At 55.9% G+C, this 12,875-nt stretch overlaps 2 protein-coding genes across 2 annotated transcripts in view; one reads left to right on the forward strand and one right to left on the reverse strand.

Moving 5' to 3' along the window:
* Parp12 (poly(ADP-ribose) polymerase family member 12) overlaps positions 1–2,720 on the forward strand; it is a gene marked incomplete at its 5' end in the record, with an annotated part of 35,327 nt that extends 32,607 nt beyond the window's left edge. Inside the window, 2 exons of the mRNA XM_004629137.2 lie at positions 574–725; positions 1,724–2,720. Of these exons, the coding sequence (XP_004629194.1) occupies positions 574–725; positions 1,724–2,076 (505 nt within the window). The remainder of the gene's footprint in view (positions 1–573; positions 726–1,723) is intronic.
* Positions 2,721–4,167: 1,447 nt separating this feature from the next.
* Tbxas1 (thromboxane A synthase 1) overlaps positions 4,168–12,875 on the reverse strand; it is a 204,968-nt gene continuing 196,260 nt past the window's right edge. Inside the window, exons 11-13 of the mRNA XM_004629042.2 lie at positions 7,591–7,728; positions 6,472–6,634; positions 4,168–4,479 (exon numbers count right to left, since the gene is read on the reverse strand). Of these exons, the coding sequence (XP_004629099.1) occupies positions 4,405–4,479; positions 6,472–6,634; positions 7,591–7,728 (376 nt within the window). The 3' untranslated portion in view covers positions 4,168–4,404. The remainder of the gene's footprint in view (positions 4,480–6,471; positions 6,635–7,590; positions 7,729–12,875) is intronic.

Here is a 12,875-nt window from a genome sequence, read left to right on the forward strand (position 1 = left end):
TCTGGAGCCTGTGTCCCCACTACCTCCCCTCCCCCCCCCCCCCCCCCCCCCCCCGGGGGTGTGTGTATTTGAGCAGATGCAAGCTTCCTGAGCTTAGGTGGCTCCTGTCATGACTGGGGGCTGAGAGCCTGTATCCTTGTCCATCCTGCTCCCTAAAGATGGACAGGATAGGACAGGGCAGCCCAGCAGTGCCCTGGGCTCAGGAGTGAGGCCATGGCCAGGGAGCAGGCCTGGCTCAGTGCTTGTGGCCTGGTTCTCTTGGCTCTGGCCCTGGCACTTCTCCCATGAGGGGAAACTCCCCATCGGGGTTCTGGAGGGTGGATCCCAGTAGTGGGGGGTGAGCAGGGGCCAGGGCCCAGTTGCTCAGGAGCAGGGAATGCGGCTGTCCCAGGAGCCCAGGGGCCACAGCCCTTCTCTTCAGCACTGCCGCCTCATTCCTGGGCCTGTGGCTGCAGCCTCCGGGGCCCGACCATGCAGTGTGCCTGTTCCTTCAGCAGAATGCACTTCTGCAAGTCCAGTCAGCTGACTGGGTGGCCAGGACCCTCCTTTTTATCAAGTGTCCTGCAATTGCAGGCAAAAGGGGCAGATGCAGAAGCAGAAGGAGGGGAAGGAAGTGGACGAGCGGCAGCTGTTCCATGGCACTGCCACCAGCTTTGTGGATGCCATCTGCCAACAGAACTTTGACTGGCGTATCTGTGGTCTTCATGGCACCTCCTATGGCAAAGGTAAGGTGACTTGGCTTCTGGTCCTGCCAGGCTGGCCCTTGGGGACACTTCTGAGGGAGCATCCGTACTTTAAGGAGAGACCCTCAGCAAGACCTCAGGAGCCCAGGCCAAGGCTGCCAGCCCTCAGGGTGAAGGCTTGGGCAGGTAGGACCCAGTAGGAAGAGGAAAGGGGCCACTTCCCAGGTCTGCTGTGGTCCCCGGACTGTGCCTTCACAGTGTCCTTGGAGGCCCAGACAGTTATGTGCATCCGCACAGAAGTCATTCTAGCTGTTAGGTAAACCACATGTTTTCCTCTCAGTTACTTTAAGCTTTATTTGTAAATAATTTCAAACCCATAGAGAGCTGCAAAAATAATCACGTGAAGTAACTGCATGCCTTTTGCCGTGCTTGTCAGTGTAACATTGTACCCTACTAGTTGGATCATCTTTCTGTGTGTTTTGTGAGGCTGTGCCAGGAGGTGGGTACATGGTGTCCCCTCTTCCTGTAACACTTCCTCTCTAGGCAGCGTGGCCACCATAGGTAGAAACATCATAAGCTGCTGTCTATATCACAGTTCACAGTCCCCTGGGGATAGTTTCTGTCTGATGGGTCACAGTTGTGGGATCAGGTGGGACAAGAGTTGGGGTTGGCACTTGCACTGCCAGCCTGCAGGGGCACCTTGTAGCCCAGTCCCCTTGTGAGAAGGTTGGGAGTACTACAGGCTGGGCCGCAGGTGCCCACATCATGCCTGAGAGTGGGCTCCTGGTCTCTCGCCACGCTGACCCCTGAGCTTGGTGGAGCATCCCTGTCACAGCTGAGGAAACAGGCACAGGCTAAGAAGCTGAGCACTGAGGGGCCTCCTCTGAGGGGAGGCCGCCTCTGCCGCTGTGCAGAAGGGGGGTGGTGGTACCAACACTCCTCTGTGGGGAGACAGCAGGACAGCAGAGGCAGTGTCCACCTGTCCTGCCTGGCTGCTGGCCTGTCCTGGTGCCTGGCAGAGCCTGTGCTTATCGTTTCAGGGAGCTACTTCGCCCGGGATGCCGCGTATTCCCACCACTACTGCAAGTCCGACGGTCACATCCAGATGATGTTCCTGGCACGGGTGCTAGTGGGTGACTTTGTCAGGGGCAACCCCTCCTTGGTCCGCCCCCCTGCCAAGGAAGGGCAGGGTAGTGCCTTCTACGACAGCTGCGTAAACAGTGTGTCCGACCCGAGCATCTTTGTAGTCTTTGAGAAGCACCAGGCCTACCCCGAGTACCTCATTCAGTACTCTACCTCCCCTAAGCTGCCGCCCACAGCTGCTGCCCCCACCCCCTCTGGGGGCTCTGTGCTGGTGGCAGCGCTGGGCTCCCTCTTTGGTAGTCGGCAGTGAATGCAGCCAGCAGGCAGGGAAGTGCTGTGGGATTTTTTTTTTTTTTTCTTAAGAAAACTTTTAATGGACTGTTGTTTAATGTTGGCTTCTCAATGAGGCTGCATTCTTAATCCTTGCGGGTATCAGATTCTACTTTTAGGTGACTTTGGCGTTCATCTGTGGACTCACCATACTGATTGCAGGTGAGCCCGGCGTGTCCCGCTTGCTTTTTAATTGCGTCTTAATGCTGCACTTTCCGCTCTTTGCTGCCTGTTGCAGCAGGCAGTTTCAAGACACTGTTTTATGTATTTGTTTTAATGCTTAACGGTTTCTGTGTCTGCAGTGACTCCATGTTCAGGGCCTCGTGCCCCTCATCAGTGTGGCGCAGTGGCGTGATGGGGGGAGTCCAGTTCTGCGGCTGCCCGGGCCTTGGCACTGACTGGCTGTGCCAGGTCATCAGGGCAGGTAGCAGCCATATGGTGTCATTGAGTCCCTGCTGGTTTCCCTAGTGCTAGGGGCCGGCAGGACCATGTTGGCAGGAGAGGTGGACGAGTGCCTTGGGAACCCGGTCCATGTCCCCAGTGTGGGCACCCTTGTGTCTGGGAAGACTGAGCTCTTGTGCTGCAGATGTCACATGAGATATGAAATAAACATATTTATCTAGAGTGGGAATGCCTGCAGCTCTCCTTCAGCGCCTGTGGCCTGAGCTCCGCTGGGGACCAGGCACTGCTCTGGGTTAGGGTGTCTGCCCTTGGGCTGCTGTAGATAGCATCACCTGTGGGGTGGCTGGGCAACGACAGGCATGTGCTGCTGTTCCTGGTGCTAGTGCTGGTGCCGAGGCCGAGGTGCCTGCACCCGGGTTTCTAGCGAATGCTTTCCTCACTGGCAGCCTTGACCCACTGGTCACCTCGGGTGCAGTGCTGTCGCCTGGGGTGTGGGGGGTTCAGCCTGGACCAGGAGCACAAACAATGCAGAGCACAGCAGGAGGGGGAGCAGGACTGTCGTGGGCATCATGGGGATTTATCAGAAAGCTGCAGGTTGGTCCTCCTGCATGGTGTTCCCCCTCATTTTGGGGAGAACAGAGTTTGCACAGTTTAGGCTGGCCTTAAATTTGTGGTGCCTCAGCCTGCGAGGTGCTGGGATTACAGGCTTGCACCACCACATGTGGCCATCTAGGTCCTCTTTTAAGGCCTTGCTAGAAGCCCTAGCAATCTGTCTGCTCAAGTTTGTGATTTGGGCCTGCTGGTTAGCTCAGTCGTTGAAGTGCCTGCTCAAGCAGATGCAGTCAAGCACAGGATGCCACAGTTTGATCCCCACCTCCATCTGCCTTATGAGACCCGCCTTTAAGGCAGCCTGAGCCAGCCAAAAAAAAAAAAAAAATTCTCAAGTTTGTGAGCTATATATTTGCATTCTCTCTCCCCCAACTCGCTCGCAGCTCACAGGGCCCAGCCTCACCCTAGAACACGCTCATAGAGTTGGGCACATAGATGAGCAGACACCCAAGGAGATGCACTCAATGCTGGTGTCAGTTGTGTCCTGTGTGTTCAGATCCTCTTCCCATCCTCAGTGACTGGAAACCTTTCACAGCCAGGCCAGGGCCAGGCTAAATGAGTGGGCTGTGGCCAGCCACATGTCCGTCCCTCCCCCAGCCTGCCCAACTCTCCAAGTATATTCTTGATCATCTTTTGCCTGCTGCTTTCTATGTGTGTGTGCATGTGCAGTGTGGGTGGAGGGATGACCTGAGGCAGGCAGCTGTGAAGGCCACAGGGACTGGTGAATGTGAGGACCTTTGAAAAAGCAAGGTGGGAGCAATTGGCAAAGGGGCAGGACCAAGGTGGGCAGGTATGGGAACAGGGTAGGCCCTGTGAAGGAAGGAGTGGGGGTTGGAACTCCCCGGACCTCTGTGCCGAGATGGGGGGCGCTGTGCATGGGGGACAGAACGCGAGGACCCAGGTGGCTCTAGGGCCAGCCCAGCCAGTGTGGTCTTGGGCCTAGTTTTCCTGCTCCACATCTGATATTGGGTGTGAACTGTGGGCTTAACCAGGGTGAGGAAAAGCTAGCCAAGAGCCCAGTGACACCAGCACGTTGGCTGTGTGTGAAGATGGTGGCCGCCTGCGTGTCCCAAATGTCCTAAGGCCAGGACTTTAAGAAACACATTCTTGGCCATTTTGCCTGTCTTAGGTCAATGGCAATGTCACTAGCAGCGTCAACATTGAGTGTGATACATGTTTATTAAGCATTTAGAGGTCTCATCGGTACGCCCTTAGCTGCAAGCACACCAGGAATCCTGGGAGCCCTTGCAGCACTGACACTGTGCACAGCCTGCTGCTCTCCCCAGCTCCTGCTGCATCAGCGCGGCACGAGCTTGATGTAGATGCTGTTTCGGGGACCTAAAGCAGATGTGGATTCTAGCTGCAGAGGTACCTAAAATAGAGGACATTAACATAGAATCAACCAAACCCATAGGGAGGATTCCTCAGAGCCTGAGGCAGGGTCTGTGGGAATCTGGGGGCTGACCAGAGCCCAGCAAGGAGTGGGCAGAGGAGGACACAGCTCCTTGAGAAGCCAGCAGAGCCATCTCCAGGAAGGGCATGGGGTCCCCAGCTGAACGGGGTTAATAAAGGCCCTTTGAAGGGCACCTGGGCTGCAATTGTTTATCCAAGAAGGCTGGATGAGAACCCCAGAGGCTCAGGGAGGCCCCACGACTGCCACGACGCAGTCAAATTCTCTGCCATTTGCCTCCCGCTGTCCCCGGCTTCCACTGCCCTCTGCGGAGGGCGACCCCATGCCATGGCCTGCTCACAGGCACTCTGGTCTGGCCTCCCATGGCCAGCCTCAAAGGCAGAGGCCACAATGTCTGTGGACTGGGAAGACAAGTGAGAGAGTTAAGAGTGCATGGCAGGTGGCAGTATAGTGGCTGAGTGAAGGAACAGCCAGGGGACAGGATCAGGGCCCCGGGGGCATTTTCAGAGGCGCTTGTGGGTTACATCAGACAACTGGCAAGGTGCATGTGAAGAAGGCAGATGGCCTGTCCCTGGGCAGGGTGGCCTGAGGCTTTGACTGGATTTGGTTATAATTAAATGTGCATATCCACATGGGGCCAGAGGCACAGCATACGCTGCAAAGGAGAGGGGAGTGGGGATGGTGAAATGAGGGAGGGCCTCCTGGAGGAGCTGGCCTGCGTGGGGGTAGGGATGGATGAGGCCCTGTGAATGGACAGACCCCTTAGAGGATGGACTGGGGAGGGGCAGGGGGTGGGAAGGATGGCTTCTGAGGTGAGAGGAAGGAGCCCTGTGGGGTGGGGGCATGCATGGCTCGTGCCACCTGGAGTTTAGCAGCTCTCCTGGGGTTAGCTGGCTCTTCTGCTGCTGGGGGGTTGGGTATAGCCGTGTAGAAGATGGTGGTCTGACACCCGTCAGAGGAGGTGCTTCCCCCTGCCCTTCCTTGTCCTCTCTTGCTTTGTCTCTTCCTTGCTCAGCCCTGCCTGTCACTTGTGAGTATCTTCCCTTGTGGTCCCTATACTTTCCCACTCCAAGCCATGCTTCCTCTGTTCGTCACAGGCACTACCAGTTTCTGAATCTAGAACCATCCCTGTCTGTCATGGTGTCCCTGGTCTGCAGTCAGACTATGTGACCTCAGGCACGTGACTTACCCTCCCTGAACACAGGGTCATCTGAAGATGGGATCAGTAGAACCCAGCTTTGGGGTGAAGCCTGTGGTCTGAGGGGGTCGTGGTGCAGAAACAAGGTAAGGCTTCAGGAGAGCCCCGATGTCTGGGCGAGGGAGGGTCTGTGCGCCTCTCTGGGACCTCAGGAATGAAGGTGTGGCATGACCACATTGTGGGGAACGGGTGGCAAGGCTGTGGTGGCTGGGAGCATCCTCAAAGCAGTTGGAGCCCCTCCACCTCCTCTCTAAGCAGGAAACCTATGGGGACCAGAAGGAGCCAGAAGGGGTGTCCCCAGCTTCTGGAGAACAAGATATGCACCCCAAACCGTGCCAAACACACATTGCAGAAGACGTGAAGCTGGCCCTGGGGTTTAGCATTTGCCATGGTTTACTGTCCCTGTCAGTTTTGCCACACTAGGAGGTGGAGGGCTGTGTGTAGTGGGGCTGGGGGTGGGGGGTTGAGACAGGATCTCCCTCTTAAAGTTCAGGCAGGCCTTGAACCCACTATGTAGCCCAAGCTGGTCTGGAACTCACAGCAATCCTCCTGCCTCAGCCTCCTGACTGCTGGGGATTACAGGTGTGTGCCACCATGCCCAGCTTAGAGGGCATTGGCATTATTCACATGATCCCACTTCACAGATCACCAAACCAGGACCCCAGGAGGTTAACAGTGTGGCCCCAGGCCCCATGCAGAGCCTGAGACCCCTCTAGGAATTGGGGTGGCTCCTGTCCCAGAGCCTCAGCCCTTACCTGAGTCTGGGAGCAGGCATCAAAGCGGAACTGGCTCAGGATCTGGAGCAGTGTCAGCTTGACCTCCAGCAGCCCCAGCCGCACCCCCAGGCAGCTGCGGGGCCCGGCACCAAATGGCAGATAGGTAAAGGGCTGCCGCTGCCGTTGTGCCTCAGCCGTGAACCTGGGGTCCAGAGGAAGGTCATGTTGGCCCGGGATGCCCACTCCCTTCCACCTGAGGTTCCGTGCTTCCTCAGATCCTTGGTCCCAGGAGGGCTTAAACCCACTACAGTCATAGAACCCTGTGTCCTGTGGGATGGCCCTCTGGTCTCCAGGAGCTGGTGCTACATGTCCCAGCATGTGGTCCCACTTGTGTTTCCTGGGCTGAACTGCCTGAGGCCACTGCTGATCCTCAGCATCTGGATGTCAGCAGCGCCATCCCAACTCCTTAGGACCTCAGTGTCCTTAGTGAGTCCAAAACTTGAGCCTCAGTGGAACCCAAGTGCCAGTCCAAGCCCCTGGGCTTGCGCAGCGCAGCACAGCCCTGCACCGCAGCCGCAGTGTCCTGGTGACATCACTGCCTTGGGCGGGCAGCTCTAGGCCTTGGCCACCCCTCCTGGGAGGGCTCATCCTGCCTGTGCCGCCACCTCTGAGCCATGCTGGCCAAGCCTGAGAGGAAGCTCCAACACAAGACTATGATTGGCCTCGTTGCAGCTGTTACCAGACAGCGGTATGGGCCACGTGTGTTCTGTTGTTGGCATCCGCGGACTTTCTTCTGTGCGGGGGCCATACCATACAGCAGCTCTGCTTCCTTGGTGCTATTGCTAGGAGCTGCTGGGGTATATTTATTGAGCCCTGCTGCCCACGGGATCCCAGTGGTTTGCCCTGGGTTTAGGAGCAGACATGAAAGGTGTGGACGTCGTGGCCACCTGGCCAATGCCCCTGGGGGAGCACAGAGAAGCCGAGGTGGAGACATCTTAGATCACCAGCTCAGATCCTCGCGGGGGTGAAAGGAGGGGTGTCTGGGTCTTCGGGGCCTTGGGGACTGAGGCTGTAGGGAAGTCTCTTCTGTGACACTAGTGAAGCGTGCCTTTGTCGCTTTCCAGTGCACACTCGGAATGCAGTCTGGACAGTGCTTACCTTTCAGGGTTGAAGGTGTCAGGATGTGGCCAGAGCTCTGGGTCGTGGTGCAGGGCGCCCACAGCCACCTCCAGCACAGCACCGGCGGGGATGTGCTGCCCCAGCACCTTGCAGTCCCGGGCCGCCTCCCGTGTGAACCTACAGGGACACAGACAGTGGCCGTGTGTGTACTGGTGGGAGTAGCAGGCACCGTGAACCCAAGGCGGGGCAAGGAAGAGGCTGGGGCAGGGGCCCTGGACCTGTCCCCAGGCAGCCGGATAGTGACCCAGCCCCAGATCGGACCTCTCGCAAGGATGCACCAGCAGGACCAGATGTGCGCATTGACCGCCCTCCCATCCTGTGTTCTCTGAGGTCCTGGGCTCTTCCCTGTGTATTTTTATCCCTGGTGTCTTGGCCAGGCCATTTCTCGTTTTCTTGCCACCTCCTAGATTTATATTTTCTTGTCTTCTAGTCCAACCTAGTCTCCTCTAGGTGGCCTGAGTGGTCTCTGCTGTGCTGGACTTGCTGGGGAAGGGCTTAAAGGGCCCACACCCGTAAGGCTGTGTGGCCCCAGCAGAGACAGGCAGAGGTGACAGGACACAAAAAGGAGCAGAGATTAGAAACCAGGCAGCCTGGGACACTGAAACGTCCAGGCCCAGTGCTGTGGCCTGGATCTGCCTGTCCCCCAAAGCCTCACGTGCTCACGGGGGCCTTGTGGAGCTGGCTGGATCTAGGGCTGTGGTACTGGGTTCTGGGTGTGTGGTACCCGGGATTGGTGCAGTTCTGGGTGTGGCTCCACTGGGGCTGCTTGGGTAACAGGGAAGGCAGGCTTGCCACCGCAGCTGCTGATTGCCACTGTCCTCCCCTCTCCCTGGATGGCGTGTCCTTTGTGATGCCGTCCTTGCTTGAGCCAGCTAAAGATGGACTGAAGCCTCTAGCAGCTGTGAGTTCCATAAACCTTTCCTTCTTTGACTTACAGGTATTTGGTATTTTGTCCCAGCAATGGGAAAAGTAACTAAGACAACCAGTATTGGGATTTTTTTCACTACTGCGGGGAGTGATCTCAGGGCCTTTGCACTAAGTTACAACTCCAGCCCTTTTTTTTTTTTTTTGATTTTGTTTTTTTGAGACAGGGTCTCACTCTGTAGTCCAGGCCGGGTTTGAACTTGCTATGTAGCCCAGGGTGGTCTTGAACTTGTGGGGATCCTCCTGCCTCAACCTCCCAAATGCTGGTTATGTACCACTGTGCCTGGCTTCTGGCCTTTTCAGAAGTTAAATTAAATTGTATTTTGAGGCAGACTTGCTAAGTTGCTTCATTGCCCAGGCTGGGCTTAATCTTGAAATCCTCCTGCTGCAGCCTCCCCAAGCGCTAGGATGGCCGGCATGTGCTACCACCTCCAGCCAGTGTCTGGATTAAGGCCAGGAGCAGGTCTGCGGTATTGGAGGCTCCTCCTACGTGGTGCCAAGCTATGTCTCCGCTGGCGAGCCCACACCCAGCTGCTTATTTCCCAGCCCCTTCCAGCTCCCAAGCCTGGGCCTCCCTGTGGCCTGTCTATGGCAGCCCATTTGGGTTCTGCTTTGTTCCAGAGTTTTTGCCTCACAACTTCCTGCCCTGTCACCCACTCCTCAAGAACACAGGCTGAGTCTCTGTCCCTGAGACTCAAGATACCACGTGGCTCCTGAATCTCCCCTCACTGGCTGCAGCCGGAGCAGGGCCCTGAGACTGCCCCACCGAGGAGACTTCTGGCCTCTTCCAGAAAATTCTCACACAGGAAGCTAAGACAATAACCCAAGAAATAACTCCACTGTTTGCTTTAGAAAATTAAAGCAAACTAATTTATCTGGGCAAACAGCTGTCTTATCAGGACAGCAGCTGGCTCTCCTGAGGTGAGACAGATGAGTCATTTATCCGTTGTGCCCACCCTTGCACCCTGGTCTTTCTGTCCCCACCAGCTCCTCACCTGGTGTGGTGAGACTGCCCTTCTGCCCTCACTTCCAGCAGGGCTCTGGGGACAGAATCCACGCTGTACAGTGTCCTTGGCTGACCCCTTTTCTAAGTCCCTGTTGTGCTGACACCCTTCAGGCCTATAGCCAACCTTCTAGAAACAATCTAGAGCCTCGATTTGGGAGACAAAAACACACTTTGAATCTTTGAAGCTGAGTATAAGGTCCTGAGGCTTCTGGCCATAGTCCCTTGAGTATTTTAAGGCTGAGGTGCAGCCTGTCAGGGTAAGGGCGGAGGAACAGCCCCAGCTCTGTCTGCCACAGGCCCTTTACCTGCCACCCCCCTCCCCTGGCTCCTCTCCCAGATCCACACCCACATCCCGGAAGGTGGCAGAAGCTCACCTCCTCACCCGCCCGCCTCACCTCCGGAAATACTCCCTCTGGGGGCTGGAAAGGGACACTTAGCTACAGCCCCTACCTTTTAGAATTTTGATACAGGATCTTACTAAGTCACTAAATTGGCCGGGGCTGGGCTTGAACTTGTGACGCTCCTACTCAGGCTCTTGGAGCTGGAATTCCAGGCATTGTCACCATGGCTGGCTTGTTTTATTTTTAAAGTAGACTACATAGGTTTGCATGGGAACATACCGTTTCTAGAATACTTGAACTTTTACTTTCTCCTTCGGGCTGTGGGACCAAGGTGGGGGCCTGGAGGCCTTTTCCTTTGGTGCCTTGTGTATTTTCTTTTTTTTAGGACAGAGTCTATGGGGTCTACAGGATCTCACTACGTAAACCGGGACTCACGGTGATCCTCCTGTTTTCAGCCTCCCAAGCACTGGGATTACAGGCTTGTGCCACCAGGCCCAGTCTCAGCACACCCCTGGGGAGGGGCCGGCATGGCATGCTGGGGATTGAACCCTGGTCTCTGCGCTCTGCCTAAGCAGATGCTTTAATTCACTGAGCTATCTGGCTGGCCCTCACCTTGTATATTATTTAGTTTGTTTTGTTTTCTAAGTATTAGTGTTTTGTTGTAGCAATATGAATAATTATGACAAAATTAAAATAATTGGGCCAGCCAGATAGCTCAGTGGATTAAAGTGACTGCTTAAGCAGATGCAGGAACCAGTGTTCCATCCTTAGTGTACCGGGGTGTGCTGAGATGGTGATTGAGACTAGACAGGGTGACACAGTAATCCCAGTGCTTGGGAGGCTGAAAACAGGAGGATCACTACTAGTCTGATCTGCGTAGTGAGACCCTGTCGACCCTGTACTAAGCACATTAAAAAAAAGTGCTGCCACTTTAAAAAAATTAAAATAATTTTGTGTTGGCTTTTGCACAATAAGATTACGCTTCCCTAACAGTCTTACTTCACTAATGACAGTGACACTTTCCTGCTCAGGAGAGGGATGCAGGGACCTTGGCCCCTCTTGGTCAGGAGCCATAGGAGGCCAAGGTGGGTCCCCGCTAAGATCTGGCTGCAAACAGCAGCTGCATGCTGGGGCTTGGGTGGGGAGGCTGCGCGCAGGCCCCTCCTCATCTTGTTGGGAGAAGCATGGAAGGCAGCGGGGCCCTGCGGCAGGAAAGCCCTGCCCTTCTCATGGCCAGGCCCCGAGCAGGCTGGACCACTTTCTGAGCCTATCCTTTGAGGGACTGTGGTTGGTGAAGCAAGAGGTGTCAGTGCTTGGAAAGGGTAACAGGCTCTCCTCGGGAGAAGAAGGGGGAGGAAGGGAGGGAGCCAGGGAGGGAGGAAGAAAAGGAAGGCCGACAAAGGACAAGGCCTCACTCTCCCTGTTCATCCCCAGACCCTGTGTCTGGCACATTTGTGGCCTGGCCCAGGTCCCTTCTGCAACCTGGTGAGAGAAGCCACAGACTGATGTAACAAAAAATGCCCCGCAGCCCACAGTGCCCAGCAACCCTCTGGGCTGGGCTTGGCCCTGGTGTGGAGCTGGGTGCCTCCTGTCCAAAGCCCAGGGTCAGCTGCGTGGAGAGTCGTGTCCACCCCCACCAGCCTGCGACCTCAGTGGCTCCCTCGTCCCCTGCAGGTTTAGCAGGGCAGGCATCCCACCTGGGATCACCCAATGCCACAAGCAGGCCAGGCCAGGGCCCGCCCTGCCTTGGTGGCTCCCTTGGGGCTTTTCGGGATCTGCAGGGAGCTCTGCCCTGAGAGTGACCTTGGGAAGGAAGCTGAACCCATCCATCCTGGTGCTGCAGGTCCTACTCTGTCCCCAAGGGAGACCAAGGGCACCGTGGCCCCCAGACAATGGCCTCACCCCAGCTGCTGACAGCAGGGAGGAGAATGGGACGCAGCAGGTGCTCTGAAGCCCCTGTCCACGCTAGTTTTCTCTGTTCCTTAATCTGTCTGCTGCACAAGGGCTGACTTCTGTTTTCTTCATTACTGACTGAACCCAGGCCCTCACACATGCATGCTAAGCACATGCTGTACCACCAAGCAACAACCCCAGTCCTTTTGTTTCTAATTTTGAGTCAGGGCCTAAGCTGCCCAGACTGAACTCTAACTTGTGATCCTCCTGCCTCAGCCTCCTGAGGAGCTGGGAACACACACATGTGCTACCATGTCAGCTCACGGGATGAATGCATGACTTGAGTTGAGGTCTGGGGAGTTGGGTGTGGTTTCATGTATTTCCCTCCTGCTGGGAATGATGATTCAGCTTGGCCGTCTTCAGCAGGCATGGAGGAGCCTCACTGAGGCCAGACCCAGGCTGTCAGCCTTCGGGGGCCCAGGAAGGGATTCCCTGCGTTTGGCAGCCTTGTTGCCCGGATGTTCTGCTCTGAACTTCATTCTAACATGCATGCCGGCTGCCCACAGTCCCCTCTGGATACAAGTGGTAAAAAGAGGAGAGAAAAGGGTTGTACGGCATCAGGATAACGCTGCGGAGAGATCCCCAAGCTCCCAACCTGCTATGTGCACGCCCTGGGGGTTTTCTGCATTTGCTTCTGGTCCAGAACACCCTGCACATCCTCTGTAGTCACATCCTTGGTAATGGTTTTGATTTAAAAGATCATTTTGAGACCTTCCCGTCACCCATATTTTTCTCTTTAAAAAATGGCACAAGGATGAAGCCATGTGTGGTGATGCCTGTAATCTCAGCTCTTGGGAGGTTGAGGCAGGAGGATTGTTGCGAGTGTGGGGGCAGTGTGGGCTATGTAGCTAAGACTCTGTCTCAAAAAATAAGAGCCACAACAACAAAAGAGGCGACAATGTCTCCACCCGGTCTCTGGTGTGCGAAGCCACAGAAGTGCTGAGTGGAATTTATGAGCTCTGCTAGCAGCTTTGTGCTGCCTCTGTCTCTAGACCCCGAAATCTAGACCCCGCTGTTCCCCTGCCTGAGAGCCGGGCACT

The sequence above is a fragment of the Octodon degus genome, unplaced genomic scaffold (genome assembly GCF_000260255.1).
Source record: "Octodon degus isolate 3935 unplaced genomic scaffold, OctDeg1.0 scaffold00027, whole genome shotgun sequence".
Taxonomy (NCBI): domain Eukaryota; kingdom Metazoa; phylum Chordata; class Mammalia; order Rodentia; family Octodontidae; genus Octodon; species Octodon degus.